The following is a 25,000-nucleotide window of genomic DNA, read 5'->3' on the forward strand; positions in this document are numbered from 1 at the left end:
TCATCTCAATCCTATGCATGATCACGACAATATCGCGAAAACAGTGAGCAACTAACATGGACGGCCTTTTTTTTGACCACGATTCAAAACTTGACACCTGAAATCAATTATCTTTTCTGATAACCTCCCATGTGTCAATTTTCATTACAATTCTATGCTCAATCAAGAGAATATCGTAAAATCAGTGAACAGATAATAACCCCTTTTGCCGACCCCTGAGTCAAGATTTGAAACCTGAAAGCAAAAGAACGTCCCTCAAAACTCCTATGCGGAAATTTTCATCTCAATCCAATGTAGAATAACGTCAAAATCGCAAAAACATTAATCAGTGAATATGGACGACCCCTTTGGCCGACCCCTGACCCTAAATTTGATAACTGTAATCGATTGTTCGTCTCTCAAAACACTCATGTGCAAATTTTCATTACAATCCGACGGAAAATAACGTCAATAAGGTGAAAACAATATTTGTCTTGTATGGACGACCCCCTTCAGAAGGGGTCGTCCAAAAATCTAAAAATATTTTTCATCATTCCTGGTCCTAATGAGCATCCATGCCAAATTTCAGATCTCTAGCTCTTAAGACGGCTGAGTCTATAGAGGACAAACAAACAAACAAACAAACAAACAAACAAACAAACATACAGATAATTGCTTTTTATATATATAGATAATACCATTCGCATCACAAAAAATTGGACTGCGCACTCATAACAGCGGATTTTCTGCGATCTCTCAAATCAGTATAAAATCTGACGGTTTTCTACACGCTAACCGCTTTTCAGTTAAACTTTATACGGATAACTCCGACTGCAAAACATAGCACGAAATCCAACATTCAATGAATGATCGCTACCGTGTCGTCGAACTCTAAACTTATTTAAACAACTACAGGTTTTCATTTTTTTCGTGAATTTGTTCGCTGATTGACTCCATCGCAAACAGGTTTTTTTTATTATTCATTTTTCCGTGATTTTAACCGCTGATTGACTAAGCTTCTATAAACAATAGATAATCCGATAATAATATTTGGTATACATGTTTGTTTGACAACTTTTTATTAAATCATCTTTCAATGTTTTCCGCTTGTTCATCCGATTTAATTTCAGTAGATAAATAATTCTTATGTAGAACAATGCTCATTTTTTCTTGAATACTGTAATTATTTTTACAGTGGTACCCTACGGGAGCCCAAATCAGCTATCGCAGAAATAGAAAAAAAGAGTGGATCAGCAATATAACAATTATCAAGGTCCATAACATTCGGGTTCGGAGGGTTGTTGGAGGCATCTGTGAAAATTTGAAGGATTCTCCAGGCAAAGCTGCGGTAAGATTAGAGCTGAGTAAAGGTGCGGTAAGGAAAGGTGAAAGATCGGATGGAAATTTAATTGGTTATGAAACTGAACAAGGTTGGTTCCAGCTACAGGTAAGCTGAGAGGTAAGATAGGTAAAAGGTAAGATTATTTTACCATACAACTATTTCCTTGATTATATATATATTGTATAAGACCGTACAAACAGTTGCCAGCTGGGCAGGTATCTACACGGATGCGGAATACCTGTCGTAGATTCTTAACTCTAAACATGTTATGAATTTTATACGAAACATTTACTTTGCATGACAGTTCACACGAAGCCTGTCGGGTATGTGATGATTTGCATTGAAGATTGGCCGAACTAAAAATCTAAATGATGCAAGTTAGCGCATACGTTGGCGAAACTGCGGTGAATCCGTGCACCCATGGTGGATTATCTACATACATACATAAACATGCAAGAAGTTGACGTATAAGAATTTTTCGCCCACCTGCCGAAACATGCATTCGTTTTTAAATGTCACATCGAATTTGCTTCGCAATATTAATATTCATATGCCCTGAATAGGTAGTCAGCTCTGATATGTCAGCTATAATATTAATATTGATTGATTTGAAACGTAATCCCTTGAGAATGAATCAGACAGATGGTTTGTTTTAGTCAACTGTGAGGATGGGGAACCATCTCATGTTTTTACATGTACCAACTGGGAGTAGGTTGACAATATCATGTATGAGTTGCACCAATAGATAAGGATTTATTTTTCGAAAACATCCTTCGGGAATACTGAGACTGGTCTTCAAAAACATGATATAGTTCCATTAAAATTCTATTGTAGTCAATTTTGTAGTGATACAATTGCACAAAAAAGACTACAAAATTTTTGTGCAATTGTAGTCATTTTTGTGAAATAAAAATAAATTTCGTACAAAATTTGTTTTGCTCAAAAGGTTAAAAAATAATGAAATAATGTTTTAAACACTATGATAATAACTGTCCGTAAAACCAAAGGGCATTCAATTTAGGTTGAAAATATCAAAATATCAATCCTTGACAAAAATAGGAGAGAAGCAGATTATATGCGCCTATTAGCGGAATACTGATTTGATCAATATTATTGTAATACGTGTACAAAAACAATATCCACATGAGCTGACATCTGCTTTCTATACATTGGAGTAAATTCTAAGTTGAAATTTCCTTCAGTTTTTGAGAAATCGATTTTATTATAACTGTTGTCCAAATTGCCGAACGTCAAGCCGTGCGAGCTGAATGCGCCTATTTATGTTTTAGACAAAATTTCTGTTTATTTGGCAATATTTCCGAATTATTTCATTGGAAATGCTAGAAACTGATAACTTTCATACGGCAAAGCTGAAGTTTTAAAAAAAAATCTATTTCTTTTCTAGTTTTATAAAATAAAACAAAAGTTAGGGTTATCATATTATGGAGACAGTTCATCCATAAGAAAAACTTTATCAAATCTGATTTGTGATCTTCAACACTTTCTTGAGATGTTGATAAGAGTTTAGATTCAATGTACTAATGATAAAAATCATATATTAATTCTATTTTACCTGTTGTTTTAGGATAGAGGCATTTTACAAACATGATGGGGGCATATAAAACGTGAGTGTTTCCACTTTTTAAACATTATGAAACCATAATAAAAGCTTAAAGTTTTTTTACTTTTTTAGTTCATTGGAATATGAAACCAAATTCACCCAAGTTTTTGTTTTCAGCTTCCTTACGTATAAATTATTATATTGTTGTTTAGTTTTAATCACCGCACGTACTAATAATCTTTTTTGATTGATATTTTTCGGTGAGCGCAAGACGAAATAAAAATGCTGCATTTTTATTTCGTCTTGCGCTCACCGAAAAATATCAATCAAAAAAGATTATAAATTATTATATTCAAAATATTACATCATAAGGTATAAAAACCTTAAATGAATTTTAATTTTTTTTTGAGTTGGTAAACTTATAAATTTTTTTTTTTTGCTTTATGTTTAAAGCGTCTTGCCAGCCATTTCGTCAAACGGCCGTAAGGGCATTCAACCCGATAGGCCCATTTAGGAACACTTTTCCCTAGAATGTCTTAATAATAATTCTTTTCAAGCCAGTAAACAAAATAATAGGTAGAGGAACTTGTAATAAAGATATTGATCCATTAAATCATTTTGTTTTTTTTAAAGGGACTGTTTTCCACTAGAATTGACAATACACGTCTAAATCGTTTCTGTTCAAACGGTATTCTGAAAAGTATGATTTCTTTTTAGTTTCGGGTAAAGTGCGCATATGTATGTGAGAACCCGAATATCCAGCCGCAGCCCGTGACGTAGAGGATAGCGTTCAAGTCTTCTAAAAAGATGGTCTTGAGATCGAATCCCAGTCTCGGCATCGTATATGTACTTTCTGTGGGTTGGTGGGTTTTAGCATTTTTAGGATGTTGGATATGATACCCTCGAAAGATGTACGCTTAGAGTCATTTACCGTAAAACGGGGTAAGATTGATCCCTTTTTTCAATGTTTTTCGATTATTTTTTCTGTTAAGGGAAAAGGGCGTGTTTCATTTTTTTTAACGAGTACTGAATTCGCAACCGCTTTCAATTAGAGCTTCAACTTTTCGAATTTCGAAGATTTTTGAGGGGTTTCGAATAACACTACAAAGATTATTTAGTCTAATTTTCTGAAACTTTATCTCTAATTTTTTTTCAAAGATCTGTATATTTACTGGTATGGATTTCTCATCCTTCTCCCTTCCGATGCAGAAAGGACTCACGAAATACTGTAGACATATTTAGCTCCATTTGTCTGATATGTTTTCGAGTATAAAGTTAGGGTCTCAAATTTTTCTTACGCAAACAACCTCTCTCATATTATATGGTCTTTATTGCTTCATAAGTATTTGATTTATGCCAAAAACGTGTATGGAAACCCACTTTTCGCCTTCCGATTTGCAGCAGCTGGAAAGAGGTAGGGATCCTATTTTTTATTGCTATCAAAAACTCTATCTTATCAAATTTGGTTTATGCAAAACAATTGAATAGGAGCTTTTCTCTTCCCTAACTTGATCCAATTGAAAGAGAAATGAGTCTCCAATAAGCATATAATCTTTCCTCCAAATCCAAATACCCTCCCATGCCAAATTTTCTATTAATCTACTGGATGGAATCTGTAGTTCAATGATACATTAATCGTACTCTAATACCTCCCCTCCCTCCAAGCCAAATTTGGTTCAACTTGCTGGATAAATTCTCGAGTAATGTAATAAATTGTATGGAGACAACCTCTCCCCTTAAAATATTCCTCGTATTCACATACCCTTCCATACCCTATTTGGTTCCATTTGCTTGATTGGTTCTCCAGTTATGCTTAAAATTGTAAAGGAGCCCCCTCCCCTCTTTCTAAGTCTCTTCACTGGAAGAAGAGAGGGGCACCAAACATTCATAGAACCATTTCTCGTACCCAAATACGCTTTCAAGCCAAATTTGGATCCATTTGCTCGAATAGTTATCAAGTTATGCAATAAAAACGGTATGGAAGCCCCCCTTCTTCCTTCATTTATCCCCGCTTGGAGAAAGGACGGGTCTGACATGGGGTATATAAATACTATCCCATGCCAAATTTGGTTCCATTAGCTTCATTTTTTCTCGATTTATGTAAAAAATTGTAAGGAAGCCCCCTCCCTATCTCCCCACTGGATGGAAGAAGGGGTACAAAATATTCATAGAAACATTTCTTGTACCGAAATATACTAGTGAAAAAGATACAGGCATAAATTTAGATGTCAACGTAAACAAGTACTAATAACCTTTTGCATTACGTTTTAGGCACAAACGTCGTTTCGCAAATTGATTATAATTTTTAAGATGACTGATTTTGGCCTAACGTTCGCTAATTTCTGCTAACTTGCTTCCAGTACTAAATTTCTAACATGATATGGTCCCTTTGGGGTATAACTCAATTATTGGCTTGTCATTAGAGGAAATGAGCGATAATTTATGTCAAGCAGACCCGTTCATGAGGGAGGGGGGGGGGGGGGGTGATGTTCGGTCTCGAAATTAAAATTAAACTAAAAATAATTACAATACAAAAAATACACAATAACAAAGGAAATGAACTTCTAAATTTCTAATATTATTTTCTTACTCATAATTATCACACAAACTCAAAAAATTAAATTAATCAAAACTTCCAATACAAATCACAATGAAAGTTTCAAATCAATGATTTTTTCTGCAAGTTATTTTTTTTTCAAAATTATGTTTCTTATTCTTGACTAGAATTTGACTTTTATTAATTTCCAAGCAGTCTTGTTTCCAAATTTGAAATAAATATTCTCAACACACATATTTAGAAATAAAATTCAATTTTAAAATAAATGTCCGATCAGATGAAAAAATCGCTATGATTAATTAGAATAATAATTAATAAGAAATTATTATTTATTATTAACCTTAATTTACGTTTCTTTTATAACGTTTACGTTATAATTTACGTTTTCTTTTTCCAACTGAACAGTTGATTGTAAAATTCCGTTTGTGTTTTGGATTAAACAAAATAAATCGCGATTTAAAATGTGAATTTTTGACTAAAAAAAAAAAATTAAAGGTGTATGATTTTAGAATACCAAAAATTATTATTCGAAAAACATAGACAAACTTATCAAAAATATTCTTAAAAATTCAAATAGCTTGACTTTGAAATTTGGTAAATTAAAAAAAATGAAAAAAAAACTGTATTATGAAAATCGGTTAATTCATTTGAAAATTAAAATTAAATATGATGATTTAACAGACAAGTTTTTTACCATTTAAAAAGGATTATTTTTCAATTAACATGTTTTACCAAAATAAAAACGTTTTGAGTTTTATTCAGGGAGAAGTATTTTTTGGTTATGTTCAGCGTTCTGAATTCAAATATTTTGTCAAATTTGAACTATCACATATAAGTTTGGTGATAAGGAGTTTCAAAATGTGTCAGTTTTAAGTGAAATCAATAATTAACCATCAAACTTACATTTCTGATTTTTTTTATTAAACCTCACTCAATTAGAAAACATTTATAACTTTTATTCGCAGTATTCAAAATTACTTGAAGTCTTAAGGAAAGTTTTAAAATTGATTTAAAACTTTTGTTTTCAAATGTTATGTTTATGTTTTGAAGTATTGTCAAATAGTGTGAAACCTTCTTAAATTATTTTAACCTTTTTTCAAAAGTAATTTCAATAACAAAAGCTGATAGAAAAATGACATATTAAGATTCAGGGTTCATAAGAGCTCAGAAAAATTTAAATTTTTTGGTCTTGGGCAATTTATTAAACCATTTTAAACGTGATATTGAGCATTGACAAGAACAAGAGAAAAATTTTAATTGATCCTGGAATTGGTCTCTTGAAGAATATTCCATATAAGCATAGCATTTGTAATGAGATTAAGGATGTTTATTAAATCAATATTTTAAGATCTAAAGTATGTATAAGATTTTAGATTTGTATTGCTATTAGCAATTTTCTAATTCTGTGAACCATCGTGAGAAACAGGTGTCAGTGACATGATGTTCAACTGGTCGATGTATAAAATTAATATTCATTCATCATTCATTCTGAAGTTAAAATGGTTCGTTTCAAACTCTGTTCTTGTTCAGTTAAACTTCTTTAAAAAAAAATCCCATTCTAAAGACGAGGTAGGGTTTTTGTATGTCAAGTTCGAAATTAACAATTAGAAATTAGTTTCAATACGTGAACGAAATATAGTGTCGTAAAATGAAATGTCTCAAGCCTAGGGTGATTTAAGACTAAAGCCAAAGTTTTGACTTGCTTGCTTACATTTATTTTCAAACACTTTTCAAGATCAAGTAATTTCCCGATACTACGGTGAAAATTTTACTTGGAAAAAATCTTCATGGGAGGGGGGGTAAAACCCCGTCGTATTTTACTACATTTTTGGCAAGGGCCAGGGTACCCTAAATTGAGGATCAAGTCTCCTGTAGGTTAAAAAATATATCTTTTTTTTAGTCTCGCGAAAATGCTTCTAGTTCATCTACGAGTTCATGTATTGATTTAGTTTTTTGGAGCATATAAACTTAAAATTATACGCTGTCAGAAATTGCAAAATTTTCTCAAAAAAATATTTTGAAAATAAAATAAGCAGATCAAGTATCCACATTCTCCCCTATAAACTTAAGTCTTTGACTGCTGCCATACAGACAGAGTATTCAAATTTCTCACCTTCGACCGGCTCCAGGTTATCAAATCGTCAGGTTGAATAATTGTTCCAACATAATCAAGATTTAAAAAGCAATCCATCAACCAGATTCGGCTCAAAGCGTGGGTGGTGTGGCGTCGTTAAAATTTATGAACCATGTCGTGATATTCCGCTTCATTTTCCTTCTTCCTGACAACACTAGACCTTGTCGTTCGGTGGCCAGAAAATATGTTGGTGTGTGCAAAGCCGTTTGATGATGATGATGATGATGGTGCTTTTGCGACCAATCAACCAATAAACCGAAAGTTGTACCGATCTACCCCCACAAGACTTAACGTGTCGGGATGTTAGTTGATGACGACTTATGAATTTCTGCTACCCTTGAGGTCACCGGATGAATAATTTGGTCTCTCACCGAACCGAACAGCTCTGCCAGGAACTAAATTTAATCAATCCGATATTATTGGTGCCAAGTGAGCGACGACGAGGAGGGGTGGAAAACTTTAACGGTGGTTTTTCCTAACCACAACTTATTATCGAATCTTCCCCGCTTGATGGTTGTAATTTTTCTCGCCCGGAAAATGAAAACTCTCACCAGCCACCCAGCTCAACACCGAAAACGACGGAAGGTTGGATCAAAATGCCAAAAGGATACACTAAATTGGGGGCTTTCAGTCTGTCGAAATGGAGCGAGTAGAGAATCTGGAAATGAGTGTAATTTTTATTTATGGCTTCAATTGAGCTTCATTTATTATTAGATACCTTCCCTTTTTCAGAGTTGTTGCTACTCATGATAAATGTCATTATTGCTCGAGTTACCATTAGAGAGGTTGGTGAGTTTTTTAAATGTTTTTTTTTTTTTTGCAAAAAAAATACTTTCAATTTTCATTTACTGGATTTTACATTTTCGAATAATTGTCAGTTCTAAATACAAGTTTTCAGTTATTTTCAAAGTTATTGTATTATTATTTAGGATAAACCGCATTTTAAGTGTTCGATTTAAAGTTTCCAAAAATAGCCTGCAGGATTACTACAGAACTATTCTTAGCGCGGTATTAAATTGCGATTTCATTTTGAATTATTTATGTCGGCAACCTCATGTCCAGTGTCGGCCTCATGAACAGTGATGTCAACCTGATGGATCTTCCAGACTTTTTGGATTTTCGTCTGACGTTTTTTTTTAAATTTCCAGATTTCCAGACTTCTAATATTTTTTCCAGTCATTTCCAGACTTTTGAGTTTGGGCATGATTTTTTTTTTTTGAAATGGCAGAAAATGATTCGAATTAGTTATTGAAAAGTGAGGGATGCTACAAAGATGACTGTAAAAGTAAAGCGTAGAACGCATTACGTATTACTGCCGACACAACAACAATGCATAGTGGTCCGAAAGGGCTAAAAGTGGAATTTTTTTTCAGAAAGCCTCTGTCTTTCATCTTATCTCTTAAGTGTTTTCAGAACATTTGCTCCTTGAACTTGAAAGCATCAAAAGTTCGTCAAAGTCCACTATAGAAAATTGAATGAAGAACGAAGGCAGAAGGCAATTGAACATAATTTTTGTATGGAATCACGCAAAACACATCAAATATATGCTTGTGGTGTTCAAATATGAGCGCGTGGAGACAAATCACGCCAACACCAATTTGTTGCATTTAGTTTAAGCTTCAATATGATTTATTTGTTTTAAAAATCCACTTGCATGATTTTTCAATAAACGTGAAGTTGAGGAAAAATAAAACTTAAAGTAGCAATCAGTTGGCTAGAAACGTCGTAGAATGTTGAAATCTTGTGCAAAACGTGTGATTTGAATGCCCCAACAAATGTTCAGAATATCTTATTCATGTAAATCCTCATCTTTAGTTAAGTACAAGAAACTAACTTTTTAATTACTTTCAACATAACAATAACCTAGTTTCATATTTTTAAGTACTCTAAAACTTCGTAGTATAGAGAAAGGCTCTTTCTATTGGAATAAAAAAAAGTTAGAATTTTCAATTTTTTTATAGTGGAGATAAGATGAAAGGCACTAGGAAAAAAATCCACTTTTAGCCATTTCAGACCACTGTGCAATGATCTCACGCATAGACAGTTTATAGAATGTGTGGTTATTGGCTCCTGCAATATTGCGATCTGGCATTGAAAAAAAAAGTTTGACACCTGTAAAATTCGCCAATCAGACTTTTCCAGACGTTATTTCAAGATCTTCTTGACTTTTCTAAAAAAACAGTTGGCATCTGAAGTGTATAAGAAAATCTAGGGTTGTAGAATCTTTCGCATATCCCAAAATCATATATCAAATCAAATTCAAGTTTTGTAAGTTTTTTTATGCTGAATTACATTATTAGTTTCCAAAAGGTGACACCTTCGTGCTTCAAAATCGTTTGGAGTCTTAGAGTAAAAGTAAACTTACAAAGTTCTGAATATGCTAAAAAAGTTACTCAGCCCGTATATGATTCTGGATACTGATGCTGATTCGGAAGCCTTATCCTTCATTTAGATCTGGGATCATGGTTCATATACCGATCTCAGATCCAAAGTCCATTATGTTGATCCTGATTCTTATTCTGAACTCTGGTCCCAGATAACTTTTTTTCATAATCATGGTCCTTAACCAAGGATGCTGGATCATATTTGACGCCCTTGGAGCCAAAGAGGTATTAATGCATAAAAGCTTAAACACATGCTCTTGAATTGTGTTTGGCCATTTTCAATATATTTTTCAAAAATTTCTATTTTTCTTTGTAACGTAAAGGTATGTTACTGAAATTCTAAATATCTGAAAAAATTTCAAAATATCGTTAATCTGATCGTTATTTTTGGTCCTAGTTTCTGATCCTGAACTCTGCACCCTAATCCTGAAAAAAGATACTCGATTCTGATCTTGATCCTGGACCATGCTCTGGATTCGAAATATTTACATATTTTAGGAATCTGATCATGTGCCTGAATCTTGATTCATAGTCCCACATTCTGGTTCCAAGTTCTGATCCCGGATTCTGATCCCAGATCCCAAACCCTACCCCCAGATCCAAATGCTGTTGCTCGGATCCGTATCTGGACAAGCTGTTTCTTTCTTTCAACTCTTGTGTTTTCGTCTCAAAATAACTTTCTAGATGACACATGTTTGTACAAATAGATGGCCGTTAGAGTGGTCTAAAAATAGAAGTTAATTCTGGAATAAAAACATAAAAACTGTGGGGGCGTACATCGTTTCTTGACCCTCCAGAAGGTCTCATGCCAAATTTCAGCTTATTTAGTAAATTATAAAAAGTTGCTTAACAAGCCTAATGTCTGAAAAAAATGGTATGTTTCAGCAAAACCGAAAAACAGCCAGTTTTTAGATTCAATTTTCAAGCACATGCGCAGGTTGCTAAAACTATACGTAATTTCACATATGTAACGTGAACTGGGGAAACAGATCATCGGGGTGATATCGATCAACATAAAACTTTTTTTATAACATTGTCATTAATTATGCCTATAGTTTATGTATCCGGAATTGTTTTCTACATTTAAAAGCTGATACATCAAACCTCAAAAAGGCTTGTGATATAGCTCAGTTGGTAAGTCTGTTGCTTCCTGAGCCGATGTCCGGGAGTTCGAGCTCAAGAGTAAACATCGAACACAGTTGTACCGGATAAGTTTTTCAATAACGATCCGCCAACTGCAACATTGATAGTGTCGCGAATGCCATAAAGATGGTAAAACGGCTATAATCGAAACAAAAAAAAAATCTAACCTCAAATAAGTTAATTTTTTCATTTAACAATTTTCGATATTGTGAAATTTGGAATTTCAAATTCCAAAAACTGTATCTTTTACGGAGGCCTACAACAAACACTTTTGCTGATAAACTGGAAGCACTTTGAAAAAAATGATTGACTTCATTAAATTTGATGTATTTTGTGTTTTAGTCATGTTTCGATATACAGACCCCGTTCGATTTTGGCAACATGCCCGTACATTTTGTGTTGCCAAAATCGAATGTTGCCAAAATCGAACGGTTTTTTTCTCATCTTGTTTTATAGTTATTTTAATAAAATAACTATGATTATTATCAAAAACGTTGTTTTCAGTTAATTTTCGACCATTTGTAGTAATTTTTTTAATTTTTCATCATGTTTTTGATGCATTTTGCACTTTTCTTGTTTTGTTTATAATATTGGTTTTCTTCTGTCATATTTTCTGTTTTTGTCATTCTTCATCATTTTTCATTTGTTTTTTGTCATATTCAGTCTTTTATTTGATTTTTTTTTTAACTTTTTGAATTCTTCATTTTTTTGTCATTTTTGAGTACTTCAAAATTTTTTTAAAAATCTTTGGTTTTTATTGTTGCATTTTATCTCCATTTCAGAGCACAAAAACGTATTTATGATGTTTGTCTGAAATAAATTGGTTCTTTTATAACGAAAACTAAAAGGTAATGTTGTTTCTAAAAACCGTTCGATTTTGGCACATGTGCCAAAATCGGATGTTGCCAAAATTGAATGTTGCCAAAATCGAACGGGGTCTGTAAAAAGAATCGGTTCTAAAAAGCACATACACACTTATTTCTTCCAAAAATAAAACTGGTCAGAGAAATGATCAAGAACCTTGTAACGGTGAATTTTGAAGATAAAAGACATCAATATCGTTGAGAAAATTATTATTTTTTACGTCTAAATGTAGACAGCATTAGAATGCGTTTTCAAAAACAAGCACAATGGGAAAATTAGACCCCAAGATCCCAAAAAAAAATCGAAGCAACACTTTTATGGACCTGAAAAATACTAGTCTAATGTGAAATTTTCACAGCAATTAAAATCTGCCGTTGAATTTGGCCGTAGATGTCTCAGTGAGGTGTCATTTGACCTTTATTACCCAGCAAAAAAAAGCATAGCTTCGTGAAAAAAAATTTGTGTATGAGGATCGACTGAATGTAATGTTTTTCCTCCGGCTTCCTCCGGCTTGTATTCTTCTAAAAGCAAAATCAATTTTTGTTTTTATAAATCCAACGTTTCAGTCCGTTTTGCATCTTCTTCAGGGCCTGAAAATGTATTTTTATAAAATGTTACAAATATATGAAATTTACCTAAAAAGTTTCGTTTTCTTGTTAAGGTCGACTCGTTTTGAAGCTGTCTTTTAGTCTGTTTTCAAATGTTTTCACTTTAAATTTTTGGTTTTGTTATAACAAAGGTGTAGTGTTTAACTTACTGTGAATATTTTAGCCGTTTGTCTGGTGTTTTTGGGATAAATTTTCCTCGGCATCGGAATATGCACGGTTTTCACTTTTCACTTTTTATTTCGTTGTATTTCAATGTCAACTTGTTGTGTGTTTTGTGTAGGGTGGTGCATTTTATTCATCCAAATCAAAATTTCCGTCTTTGAACCTACAGTTCCTATTTTGGTACTGAACTGGTTCCTTTCATAAGACCTGAAACTAACATTTCTATCAAAAGTTTGATTTTTCTCAAATTAATAAACAAATTCATTAAAAATATTACATATCTTCACTCAAATATTATCATAAAAAAGTATAACAGCTTTTTGACGGATCGAAGCACGTAAACTTCTGATAAAAATAGGTATTTTTCGCAACAAACTTTGTTACACGTTTCATACCTGTACACTATAGAATCATCGTATGAACTTTAAAAACAGCATTAACCTGCCAAAGTGGTGGCAAAACACATATATATTTTTATCTTCTGGATTAAGCGCTAAAAATTATAAAAATTGGGCAATATTCAACACCTTAGTCGTACAACCTGAAATGCGAGAGAGCTTAAATTTTGCTCTAAATTCATGCAAACCGTTGCCAGCGACAATATTTCCTGCTTATTTCATTGGACATTTTTTCCAAATTATCCATCTGTTTTTTTTTTTTGCAATCTAGTTGCACTGCTTATCGCAGAGAGAACAACTAGATTATTTTCTCACTTGAATCCCGCGCGGGAGAGCAAATTTGCAAACATGGCGGACTTTACGATCGTTTACTTAGGCCGGAACAAATTTCAAATCCTTCTTTTGTCACTCGGAGTTGGAGGGGACAATAAAAAAATGCGAAAAACAAATAAATTGGATTAAATTGCATGAAAGCTTGAATGCAACCAAATGGCATACCTATTTTATTGCATAAAACCTATAAATCAAGTATTTTTTTGATCGAAAAATTAAATAAAATCAAGAATACAAAATGTGAATTAACTTCCATCTTCCAAAATTTGGTTCTTGGTCCTGTAATCTTTCGGATATTTGAATTTTTATTTGAAATTTACTTAAAACACTTCAAACTTTATTTATTCCCCCCTTCCGGATTTTGGAAATTTCGAAGGGGGGGGGGGACAAAAGAAGAAATTGATATTTGTTTCAGCTTTTTTGGTAGAAAAAGCGATTCGCATAAGCATTGTATACGACATAAGCTTTCATTTCTAATGCGATTTTATGTTTGCTGTCAGCTCTATCAGCAGAACAAAAGCTGAAACTTTGTTGTGCTTACTTACTTGTTGTTTATTTGCGAAATGCTGATAAAAATGTAAGAAATGTTCAATATTGGTTCTGAATTATATGATGTTTACACTGCGGAATGTTACTATTGTTCCGCGGAAAGCCGTGGCTTATTATTTCGGCTATTTTTGAAAAGCAGGAAGGAAACTATAAAAAAAAATTCTCCATTAAAAATTCGCAACATTGTTGATTTGTTAGCATTGAAACAAAGTTTTGGTGATGTCCGGTCTAAAAATGGAACATCAAAGTCCAAAGTCTCCTATTTTTGGACCCTTTACAAATTTGCCGGGTTTTCCATTGGTTTCCATTTATTTTAGGAAAAACAGTTCATGTGGTTCATTTTCTTTACAGTGAAAGTAATTACCCTTTAAACTTTGGCTTGGACAATAACTATAAAAATCGTGATTTTTCCTTATTCACTCTTATTTCTCAAAAAGCACCCCACTAATTGAGCTGTCTGATTTACCACTGATAGGGAGCTACATTTTTGAATACCGTAAACTGGGGGAACATTGGTCATATTTTTAATTCATATTCGAATATTTTGGAAAGGGTTGCATTTTTGTAACACTTAAAAGTTCTAAAATACTTACTAAGGTTAGGAGTATAAAGTATGATCATTGATAGCAGAATGCAGAATATTAAATTGACATTAGTGGCTATAACTAAATGTTTGTTACAATACCAGATTTCATGTTTTGGGGACTCAATTGAGTTTGTCAACTTTTTCTTTCGAAAACAAATATTATCATAAGATGGACAATGTTGCTACATACATTCAGGGGCTAAAATTATAAACTTTTCTCAATATTTTTTGGCCTCAACAACAAATGAAATTTTACCATCATGCAATTCCTTAGGTCCTCTCACTGTTCCTTTGTTTTTTTTTAATAAAATTAAACCATTTGATAGGGTTTTAGCCATTTGTTCTATACAGGCTTTCTCATGGAAAATGTCCTTTTTTTTCAAATATTCATAAAAATATCATAGATTTTCCATAAAAATAACTCTAAAACTATACCTTTACAAAGGAAAAAAGTTAAACTTTGAAATAAAACAACCCATTTGCTTCTTAATGCTATCATTTTATCAGGAGAGGTGTATGTTTGTGAGTCTCCGAAAAAAAAACAGATATTTTAAGACATTAAAACTAAATTTTCAGTAGTATAAAAGAATATCCATCTACAAACCAAATTTAGCCTGTTTTAAACTCAATTTATAGGCTTTCAAACGTAGGAAACAGTTTGCAGATATTTTATCTTCCGGCTTAGTTAATGATGATTATCTGCAAAAATTTCATGTTGATCAAAGTTCCCCAGTTTACGGTACGTTGAAAATTTTAACAGGAAGACTTTTTATGGCAAAAATCGGTATGGTAGGATTCAGGAAGAATAAGAGTTCATTAGATGCATCGGAGATGCTAGGAAAATGAATAATTTACAATTTTTCGGCATTTGAGGTCTAAAGCAGGCTCTGGGTCCAAAGTAGGAGCACTCTCCCTACTACTAGCTACTACACACTCTAATGTGATGTGAAAGAAGAAATTCATGAGAAAATTCACAAACGAAAGCATTATTTCAGGTCATTAAATCTGCCGCTTCTTTTTTGGGATTTTGGGTTCAAGTTTTCGTATTGTGCATTGGTGGCTCAAAACGTGAGTAATTTTATTAAAGCAACATAAAGAACGATGGCAAACTGATATTTTAGGCCTTTGATAATTGAATGGCAAAAAAATTAGTTTCAAACACTTGTATGGTAGAGATTGGGATTTAAATCAGTTGAGTGATCAATATTACCCAGAAACAAGAAATCGTATTTTAGTTCATTATTCAATTGTAGCTAGTAAGGGCGTTTGAGAATTTCGCTATAAACGATCATGCTTCATAGTCCTTCCCACAGTAAATAAGTTTTTTAAAACTTCCAGGTGTTGTGATGAAGGATATTTATTTGAATGAAAGACGTAATCAAAGTTCCCCCAGCTTACGATATTTTCCTTGAATACCTTCAAATGATACGAGTTTCGAAAAAAAGTTATAAAAGTTGCCTTACCTACCCTTGCCTTAAAACCCTCGAGTGCTCCTCGATGGTTTAATCTGGTTCTGACCATCACCTGAAATTGCATCCATTTGTGCATTCGACCTAATCCTTGAAGAGATGCAGGATGCATTTGCACAGGGTTGGATTCACTCCCTCTTGAATGACACCAACACGATGTGATATAATCTAGTGGAGCGATGGTTCTTTTTTCGGTTTTTTTGTGTCCATAAGTAATCCACTTCCATGTTTCCGGTTCGAGAGCAGAGGATTCCGTTAAAACTGTAGACTAGAAAAAGACCATCCTCGGTGGGAAAAGAAGCTTGTGGCTGAAACCAAAAAAAAAATGGATACGATAGTTGGAGAAACCGCCAGCAGCCATCATGGCCACGCATACATGTATGTAGAAGAATTAGGTCCCCAAATCGTGGAACAGCGTTTTTCCACTTGGTTTCAGAAGGAAACGGTATAGGAGCAGGTACCAGACTCTGGCAACAGTTGATGCAACTGAATCTGTTTGCGGTGAAAAGGTTTCTGGAGCCGAGTGGTTGAAATATGGGGATTTAGTGCGATGAGACTGTTGTGATACGACGCGTATTCGGACAAGTAGTTGCTGAATCAGTCGTTGAGTCTTGAAAGGGGGGATGAATTTTATTTTCATTTCTTTTTACTTTTTCGGTAGAACGGATGAAAGTGAATTTTTAGCGTAGACGAGCCAAACGGGGTTCATAAACTTGCTGGCGTCACTATGTCTGTGAGATGCGTAAATGCCGGCAAACAATTTTTACGGTGACCTTTTCTGACATTCTGAGCTTTACGGCGAATCGCTAAGAACGTTTAGAGAAGATGTCTCCTGAGAGAAATATCTCTTCAATCTGGAATGTGGTTTGATCATAAATCGTAAGGTCTAATCTGGAAAGTTCAGTGTTTGTTTGGTTGCCTTATCAAGTTATATTTTTTATCTGAGAAAATGTAATTTTACAAAAGGTTAAAAAAAACAGTTGGTCAAAAGGTCAATTGTTGAACGCTCTTCAATTATGTTCAGTTATGCTTTGATCTAGATTTGATCTACTCTTAATGTGAATTTGAAGTTCTCAATCACTTTAATTTTTCATTTATTTGCCTTTTTGCACTTAAATACTTGTTCAATTGAAATGGCGACAAACTTGCCAACAGGATAGCGTTCATACATCTCCCTTCCCGGTTTCTAAAAAAAAAACCAAATTCGTTGATTGAGAAACGTGTTTACCTACGTAAATCGGTGAAAAATAACCGCCTTTTCCTTTTCTTAGCTCTAGCCATGGCGTGCCAATCGATTTCTGTTGTCAGCAGAAACTACGTCGTTCCAGGCCAAATCGATACCCCGGTAATGGCTGCGTTCGATAATAACGAATTCGAGGCGGCGTTCTACTAACATATGTAGGTGAATTCGCCGCTCGTTTGCCATCTAATTTGTATTTATTTATATGGCACCTTGAACGTGACAGTCAGTGACGCCTGGTGTGTGTATTGTGTGTGGGAATTTATTTTGAGACCCCTCCAATTACGGTGTTTATAAATCGGGTAATTACTAATTTTAACCTGCCACCCCGCCGAAAATCTGGCAAGGCGCTGAGCCAAAATCGATACCGGGGAGCTCGTTTCGGTATTTACATATTCCTTCATATGGGCCGTGTTGTATTGATTATTTTCTATTAATTTGTGTATGCTGACGTAAATCTTTGCCACCGACCGTGCCAACAAAACGCCGCGTAAGTAAACTTTCATTTCTCTGCTGTCCTAACTGATTTTCCTCGAAAGGTGTCGACTGGCAGAATGGGGGGATGAGCTGAGATGGGGGGTGGGTGCCAGTTGAAAGGAGCGTTAGGCTGCCACCAATGGAACAAGTTTATTGAACGAACACGAACTTTGAATGGTAAACTATTCATGATTCAGCACACATTGGCGCGAAACATCAACGACGTGTGTGCTGTGCCGTGCATGTCAGGGAACAAAGGAACTTCCCTGGCAATGTCTTTCTGGTTGCACTTGACAGGTTCTGTGAAGTCGTGAATTTCTGGAGCAACCGGAAGATTTATCCTGTCTGCATGCCTGCCTGACTGGTTTATGAAGCTTGATGAATCCCACTTGTCAATCCTTCTTTTCGAGGAGCTATCCGTGATCGGGACAGAGTAAAGCGGTTGAGTTACGGCTTATTTAGTTCCTATATATATTAATGTGAGCCTCATTTTGATTGAATCTGCTTATCAACATTTTAAATAATAATAATAATCATAAATAATCATCATGATTAATCACAAGTAAATTGTCACTTATAATTTCATTCATAATAACGACGAATCTGGTTGGCGAATGTGATAAGATAATGTGCAACTCGAGACCCCACAAACCCAACCTTCGGATAGTGGTCATATCACCTCTTATCTTACAACCCCGACTCTCAACCTCCCCGAGGTGCTAGCTGGGGTGTGAGCAACTGTAACGGAGATCGGGTACCCAATCCCGGAGGACGCTATGGTCGCATGCTAACTGAGTTTAGAATCAAAGGCCGCTTCTTCAACATCAGCATCAATTGCTTGAAGCAGTGCTGTCGGCAGAGAGCAAGCTTGACGAAGCCCCTCTCGAAGACTGTTGGAAAACTATAAAGACAGCCATCAACAGCGTTGCGGAGAACGTCATCGGCATGTGGAACGGACTCGGCGGAACGACTGGCTCACAAGAATCACGAAAGTTCTATCAGAAACTCAATGCATCCCGCAAAGGCTTCGTGCCGCAAGCCGCAATGTGTCGGTAGAAGAACGGAGGCATCCTGACGGACAATCGTGAGGTGATCAAAAGGTGGAAGCAGAACTTCGATGAACACCTGAACGCCGCACATGCAGGAGATCAATACGGTGGGGAAAGAACAAAGCCCTCCGCTACTACATGAAGCACACAAGTCTTTTCATACCAAAAACCAATATCGCAAACTTAACTCAGCGTATGAAAAAGTATGCATGCGTTGTTACCGGGGCTACCTTATCCGGATACAGTGGGGTTTTAAAACTAGATCCAAATCTTGTTGGCAATACATTAAGGACCAATGGAAAGAATCCGGCTTAGCACTGTACATGTTTTTGAAAGACAAGTCGGCAACTTCGGATAATTGTAATCTCATCGCTGACAAATTCCGCAGTACTTTTTATTCTGGTTCAATATCCTCGGACCTGTTGACTTTTGCGGCTAGTAATGTCCCACGTCTCAGTACTTCCTTTCATCACATCGTAATCGATGATGATATCATCTTTCAAATCGCGCATCGACAAGGCGATGGTCTATCCTGCATGATGTTCAACGGGGTGCTAGAAGGTGTTATTCAACGAGCGGTGGGCGAAATACGGGGCACTATTTTCAACAGAACCAGTCATCTTATCTTCTTTGCAAATGACATTGATATAGTCCGCGATTCATCTGGGGCGATGGAGGAGATCTACCTCATACTGAAACGCGAAGCACGAAGGATTGGGTTGATGATTAATACGTCCAAGACGAAGTATACGCTAGCCTGCGGTTCCGAGACCGACTGAGCCCGCTTGTCCAGTAATAACAAGGTCACGATTGATGGCGACGAGCTGGAGATAGTCGAAGACTTTGTTTATCTCGGCTCATTGGTGACCGCAGACAATCCTAAGCAACCAAAAGTCACGTTTTTAGTTAAAAATGAAACTTCGATGTTCACATTGAAAAAAAAATACGGGAGCTTCAGTTGACTCATGTCACGTAAAAGTTACTCGGGACCTTCCAACGCCCTTTTAAAGGTTAAAATGTCAATAAGGGAACTTCCAAGCGCTGTTAATGCAACTTTTTTTCAAGAAGGTCGAAAAGAAGAAGGTGGCAATGAACTATTGCTGGATTGGTCGAGAGGCTGGTGAGTTTCATTGCAACCTAGAGAGCAGTGGTTCAGTTCTCTAGGCGTTATTAGCTTTTGTAATCGAAATCATGTTAAAATCAATCAGCTAGACCCTGAGTGGCCAAACCATGGCCCGCGATCAACTTTTTGTTGTGGCCCGCGATGCTCTTTTTGGAAAAATCATGTTCTGTGATTATAATTTTAATGGCATGAGCGGCGGAATGAAAACTAGAGAGAATTTATTTTATAGAAATTTAAAAGAAAAGTGGATAGACAGGCATTAGTGCGCCAATAGGAGAAAGCTTGATAGGTGTTGAAATTTTAGGCTAGAGGGCATGTTGATGAAAAGCTCTCATGAATTGTTCCCGCCTTTGCTCTACACTAGCTAACTATACATGAGAAACTCAGTTTGCTCAGTTAGCTAGTGTAGAGCAAAGGCGGTAGCAATTCATGGGAGCTTTTCATCAACATGCCCTCTAGCCTAAAATTTCAACACCTATCAAACTTTCTCCTATTGGCGCACTAATGCCTGTCTATCCACTTTTCTTTCAAATTTCTATAAAATAAATTCTCTCTAGTTTTCATTCCGCCGCACATGCCATTAAAATTATAATCATAAAAAATTACGGTGATTAAAATCATATAACAAAAATCACGTTCTAAGAATTGAACGTTTTTCTTGGTTTGCATATATGTACCATTTGAATAAATATATATGAATCTACACTAACCAAATTCAGAACAAAGATCTGAAAATCTCTATGAATTGATATAAATCAAAGTGTTTAAAAACTAATTTTGAGAAAATACGCTTATCGTTAGCCGTTTTCCATACATTTTATAATAATTTGAAATTTTTGATCAAACTTAAAAGTATGCAAATATACCTTTAAAAATCTGAAAAAAAAAATCACTAAATATAATTTGAAACATGTTTGGCATGATTTACTCGAAATCGATAATTTTTGCATTTATACCCTTTTGGCTTTGAGGCCCTCATATTAGTTTACGAAAAAAGGCCCGGTAACTGAATAAAACAATTACAATTTTTAAATAATCAAAATTGTACGGTAATTGACACATTATAAGTATACTGCATTACACATTTTTCAATGTTTTTCGATTGGGTTTTGGTTTCTTCATATCATATTGGTATGAAGAGTATTCAAGCTGACCCTACTTTTAATATTGAAGATTTTGGATAGCCTCACAAAGATGATAAAATCGATTTAAAATCGTTAAAATATCGTAAATATTTGTTTAAAAATTATACTTTGACAACAAATTTAACCATTCGTAACTTGAATTCTGTTTCAACGATTGAATAACTTTTGCAAATTATGTAAATTGTATCGAAAGTTTTCTCTGTAAATATTTCTTATTTTTTATTGTTTGCTAAGCATCAACTAGAAGGGTATATTTATGACAATTTAACCCAACCAAATAAATTTTTTATGACATCTTGTTCTGTACTTATGTACATCAATAATGAAAAACGAGACTGAATTTAAAGTTGGGTTGCAGAATTCAACTGGAATCAGTTTGGTACTGACAAATTCCTCGGAAGAAAGACTTTTTTGGCTAAATGTTTACTTATAAAAGGTGCAATCATTATAAAAGAATTAAATTCGTATTCGTCCTGTTTAAAAAGGCTTGTTCAATACACTTGTCAAATCGAAACGAGATGAAAAGAATTGGATTAAGTTGAGGTTGAAATCTGTTCGTTGAAAAATCCATATTATTTATGAAATAACTGGACTTCGTTGAATAAAATATTCTTTATATGTCAAAAGCTTGTGATTGTTTTTTCAAAAATACCATCCTGCGGTTTTTTTATTTGTCTCGAAAACGGTGAACTCGAAAACTTTGGAAAATTGGCGGTCATTTTTTTATATTTGGTGACCATAAAATGGACTTCATGTCCATTGTAGTCACGCGATTTGACATTTCTGGGACGAATAAACCGAAGCGGCTTTAATTGCGTGAAAAAGATTGACGTGCATACATAAGTTGGGAGGGATTATTCATATCGTATTGCATTATATTTCTACTATTTTTCAAATTTGTAAAAATTAGCATGTAATCAAAATGACTTAATAAGATGAATCATACTATATTAAGGTTGCTAATTTTTTTTTTCAGTACGAATCTGGGCATGCTATTTTATCTTAAAACCAGGCAAAATTCGGGCACTTGATTTTAAAATTGTCGACCAAATATCCGGGAAAATTGGGTACCCAGGAACTGCTCAACAAAAATCATAATAAAAATGAGAAAAAAATCCATTAAAACTTGTCAACAGATTTTGAATCATATTTTAAGCTTCCACCGAACCTTTATTCATTATAAAAACTCGATTTAGACGCAAAAAAAAAAATTACAAATTTTTTTTTTAGTTTGATTTGAAAAAAAGGTGAATAAATCCGGGCATTTTTCATGAAATCCGAGCTACCGGGCCGTAGCGGACTTTTCCAAAATTTGGTATTATCCAGGCATCCAGGCAAACCCATTATCCAGGCAAACCCAAAAAAACGGGCAGTCTGTCGGACGTGATCTAGGCAAATGTTTTTATAGCGTTTTCAAAAATTTGTAAAAATTGTTTTCTTCGAACACTCCAGAACAATTTGTCTTCTGGCCCGCCAGCCAATCTCATTTCTGAAATTTGGCCTGCCTGTTGCACCCATGAGCTAGACCATAATAGACCGGCAACTTAGTAATCTGTCAACCGGGTTTTTTTTTCGGCGTGTAGAAGTGTTTTGACATTCTCTTAGAAGCTGAATTGCATTCTCTTCAGCCACTTTAACGTACTTCAAAGTAGCTTTAGGAACTCAAATGTTGGCTGATTAGCATTCTCTTCAGATAGAAATGAGAGCTGATTAAGCTTCTATGAAACCTTTTAAAGGGAATTCTGGTTGCTTGGGAATGACACCAGCCATGAGATCCAGTGGTGGAGGTCGTGCCTATTATGGACTCCACAAGCAGCTGCGGTCGAGAAGACTTAGCACTCGCACGAAGTGTAATCTATCATGACGCTCATTAGATCGGTTGTAGTATACGGAAACGAGAAATGGGTATTGCTCGAGAAGGACCTGCGCACACTTGGGGTATTGAGCAAAGAGTATTAAGAACCATCTTTTGCGGCGAGCAAGAGAACGAAGTGTGGAGGTGAAGGACTACAGCGAACCCAGCATCCAGTAGGTGGCGAAGGCTGGCCGGATACGCTGGGTAGGACTCGTTGTGAGAATACTAGATGACTGTCCTGCAAAACAGGTGTTCGCTACGAATTTGCTAGTAATGAGATGAGCAGGGGCGCAACGAGCAAGGTGGTAAGACCATGTGGAGCGTGATCTGGCGAATGTGGGATGTCCGAGAAATTGGAGAACGGTTCCCATGGACCGAGTGATTTTAAGGAATAAAGTTCATAAAGTTTCGTCGTGAGATGGAATTCCATGAAAATAAATAAATTCTATTTTTCTATTGTTTCACTTTTTAAAGAATATTGATAGTAATGATAAATACCTGTTGAGTAACTGATATTTTAGCCTACTCTAACAAAGTTTCAAAGCCAAAACAAAACTAACACATGTTTTGTTTTCTTTTTCCGATTACAGATGAGAAATATACCGAGGAGCATCGTGATGAAGCTTTCGGAGAGCAAATCGGACACCTCGATTATCACCAATCTGTACAAATCGATCAACAACAACTACCGGAGGCTGTCGAATACCAGTAGCCTGCTGCATCGGATACCGGATATGGACATCTCGTTCATGAACATAGCGGACGAGTACGATATCGAGAAGACGATAGCGGAGGGTTGTTACGCGAAGATCTACCTTGCTCACCACCGACCAACCGGGACCAGCGTTGTGCTCAAAGCAATACACACGGAACTGACCAGCTTGAAGGAGTTCATCAAGGAGTTCCACTACAATTATCAGCTCAGCCATCATCCGAATATTTTAAGCTGCTATCAGGTTAAGTTTCAGACGAACGAATACTATGTTTTTGCTCAGGAGCACGCTCCGTTTGGGGATTTGGCGGCAAATGTTGGAGCTAATGGGTTGCCGGAGTCCAGCTGTAAGAAAATTGCCGAACAACTTAGCTCAGCACTAGGGTTTATGCACTTGAAAGGATTGGTTCATAGGGATCTGAAACTGGAGAATATTTTGGTTTTTACTCCGGATTTTTCCCGGGTGAAGCTGTGTGACTTCGGGGCAACCACTAGGGAAGGACTGCTAGTTAGTAAGAACAACAATACCTGGATCGCATTCCTACCGCCCGAAGTATTAGAGGTCGTGAAAAACGAACGGTTTATCTGCAAAGCATCGTCTGACTCGTGGCAGTTCGGGATAGTGTTGTATGTCTGTTTGATCGGGTCTACGCCTTGGAAATCGGCTGATTGGGTTCGAGATCCGAAGTATGCCGGGTTCATGAAATACCAGAAGCGTGAGACGACGAAGATACCGGACAATTTTCGAAGGTTCACTCCCCGGTTGTTGCGAGCATTCCGAAGGATATTCGATCACACCGAAGAGGATCGAGCCAAAGTGAGCGACATCATGAAGTATATGAAGAACAAATGGATGGATAATAAAATTCCTATCTCCAAATCAACCTCAAACATCCCAAGCAATATTCAGCAGCAGGCATCTTCGGACCAAGATTCGGTAAAGTACATCAACCATCGGGAAAGTCGGAACTCGTTCGATGGCCGACTTCGAGCACGGCGAATGACCAGTTTCGGTGGCATCACACCGGAACCGGCTCCCATAACTGGGTTGGACCCGGAATCGACTCGGAACAAGGTCTGGGAATGGCTGGAATCGAATGACCTTAGCAGGCACGACAGCACCGATGACGTTGTGGATTTCTCTTTCTGGAACAAAAGCGAAAGCAAATCGTATCGGTTTACGAAACGGGAATCGATAATCGCCTCATCCTCGGCGACCACCACCATGACCTTGACCACGACCACCAGGGAAACTAGCAGTGCCAGTAGTGGGCAGCGCTATAAATAGGCTTAACCAAATTAGGCGGTAAAGAGGTAAACATCCTGTGGG

General features: G+C 35.7%; 1 protein-coding gene across 1 annotated transcript in view; it reads left to right on the forward strand.

Moving 5' to 3' along the window:
- LOC129748977 (serine/threonine-protein kinase meng-po-like) overlaps positions 1 to 24,994 on the forward strand; it is a 34,914-nt gene extending 9,920 nt beyond the window's left edge. The window contains exon 2 of the mRNA XM_055743789.1: positions 23,549 to 24,994. Within this exon, the coding sequence (XP_055599764.1) occupies positions 23,549 to 24,958 (1,410 nt within the window). The 3' untranslated portion in view covers positions 24,959 to 24,994. The remainder of the gene's footprint in view (positions 1 to 23,548) is intronic.
- Positions 24,995 to 25,000: the final 6 nt, after the last annotated feature.

This window comes from Uranotaenia lowii, chromosome 2 (genome assembly GCF_029784155.1).
Source record: "Uranotaenia lowii strain MFRU-FL chromosome 2, ASM2978415v1, whole genome shotgun sequence".
Taxonomy (NCBI): domain Eukaryota; kingdom Metazoa; phylum Arthropoda; class Insecta; order Diptera; family Culicidae; genus Uranotaenia; species Uranotaenia lowii.